Genomic DNA, 919 nt, shown 5'->3' with positions numbered 1-919 from the left:
CTCGGTGGGCGATCGGCCGCCTAGTGCAGACACGTGAGTTGGACGGAATTTCGTGGCGCGTGAAGGTGCCGCCTTGCTGTTCAGGGCTTCGCCGTCCAGGGCTCTATCAAAGTGAGGATGTATAAAAATGACATTCATGAAGTGCTTCGCTCCGCTCAGTCCGACATCCATTCCTGGGAGATCGACTGTGGCCGCTGGGAAATCGTTGAGTCGCGAGGTCGAGTGTAAAGGTCGAGATGAAATCAACAAGGGTGAATAAATCCCTCGGACGATTATATACTTCAATGATCGGACGATGGGTCTTCAGGGGGAGACGACGCCGATTTGGATTGTTTGATGGACTTGATGGTGGAGGAGATGACTGGGGGAGAGAGCGGGAAGTCGACTCCCAAGGCTAAAGACCAAGGGAATTTGTCGTAGGTTTGGTTGAGTGGTAGAGTTCTCTGCTGGTATTATAACGATCCGGGTTCAATGCGCAGTGGGGGTGTTTTTCAGGCTGATGGCCCTACCCGGGTCGGAGGACTTCGAAGACGACGGAGAGGAGGAGAAGCCCGAAAGCACCTTGAACGTTTCTGCGTCTACCGAGAGCTCACCTAAGATACGCTGGAAAGAGGACAGTGAACTCGTTGCCATGGTCGTATTCGAGAAGAACGAGCCCTTGTGGGATACCGTCGCGTGAGGCCAACCATCCAGGCCCATCACCTAAGCCCTTCACCATTCTCATCATCCATCAGGGCTATAGCGAATGCTCGAGGGAAGCATGTCAAGTATGTTGAGCATCTCGGGCATACCTCTAAGTTCATGGAACAGAGGAAGAAGGAGGCAGCCATGGTAGAGTTGTGGACTTCCATCTTTCCCTATCAGTGTCGAGCTCGTCATCATTTAGGGTGGATCTCATCTCGGTAGTGAAGAAAAAGAA

At 52.4% G+C, this 919-nt stretch overlaps 1 protein-coding gene across 1 annotated transcript; it reads left to right on the top strand.

The window, feature by feature from the left end:
* Positions 1 to 336: 336 nt before the first annotated feature.
* On the top strand, positions 337 to 679 carry Pmar_PMAR008669 (hypothetical protein; the record flags this gene model as incomplete). Its single annotated transcript, XM_002766192.1, has 2 exons — positions 337 to 416; positions 496 to 679. 2 exons carry the CDS (start codon positions 337 to 339, stop codon positions 677 to 679), a joined length of 264 nt encoding a protein of 87 aa, XP_002766238.1.
* Between the last annotated feature and the right edge of the window lie 240 nt (positions 680 to 919).

This window comes from Perkinsus marinus (assembly GCF_000006405.1).
Source record: "Perkinsus marinus ATCC 50983 genomic scaffold scf_1104296973392, whole genome shotgun sequence".
Lineage (NCBI taxonomy): Eukaryota > Perkinsozoa > Perkinsida > Perkinsidae > Perkinsus > Perkinsus marinus.
Note: the sequence above shows the minus strand (reverse complement) of the source record. Positions and strands in the feature narration are given on the sequence as shown.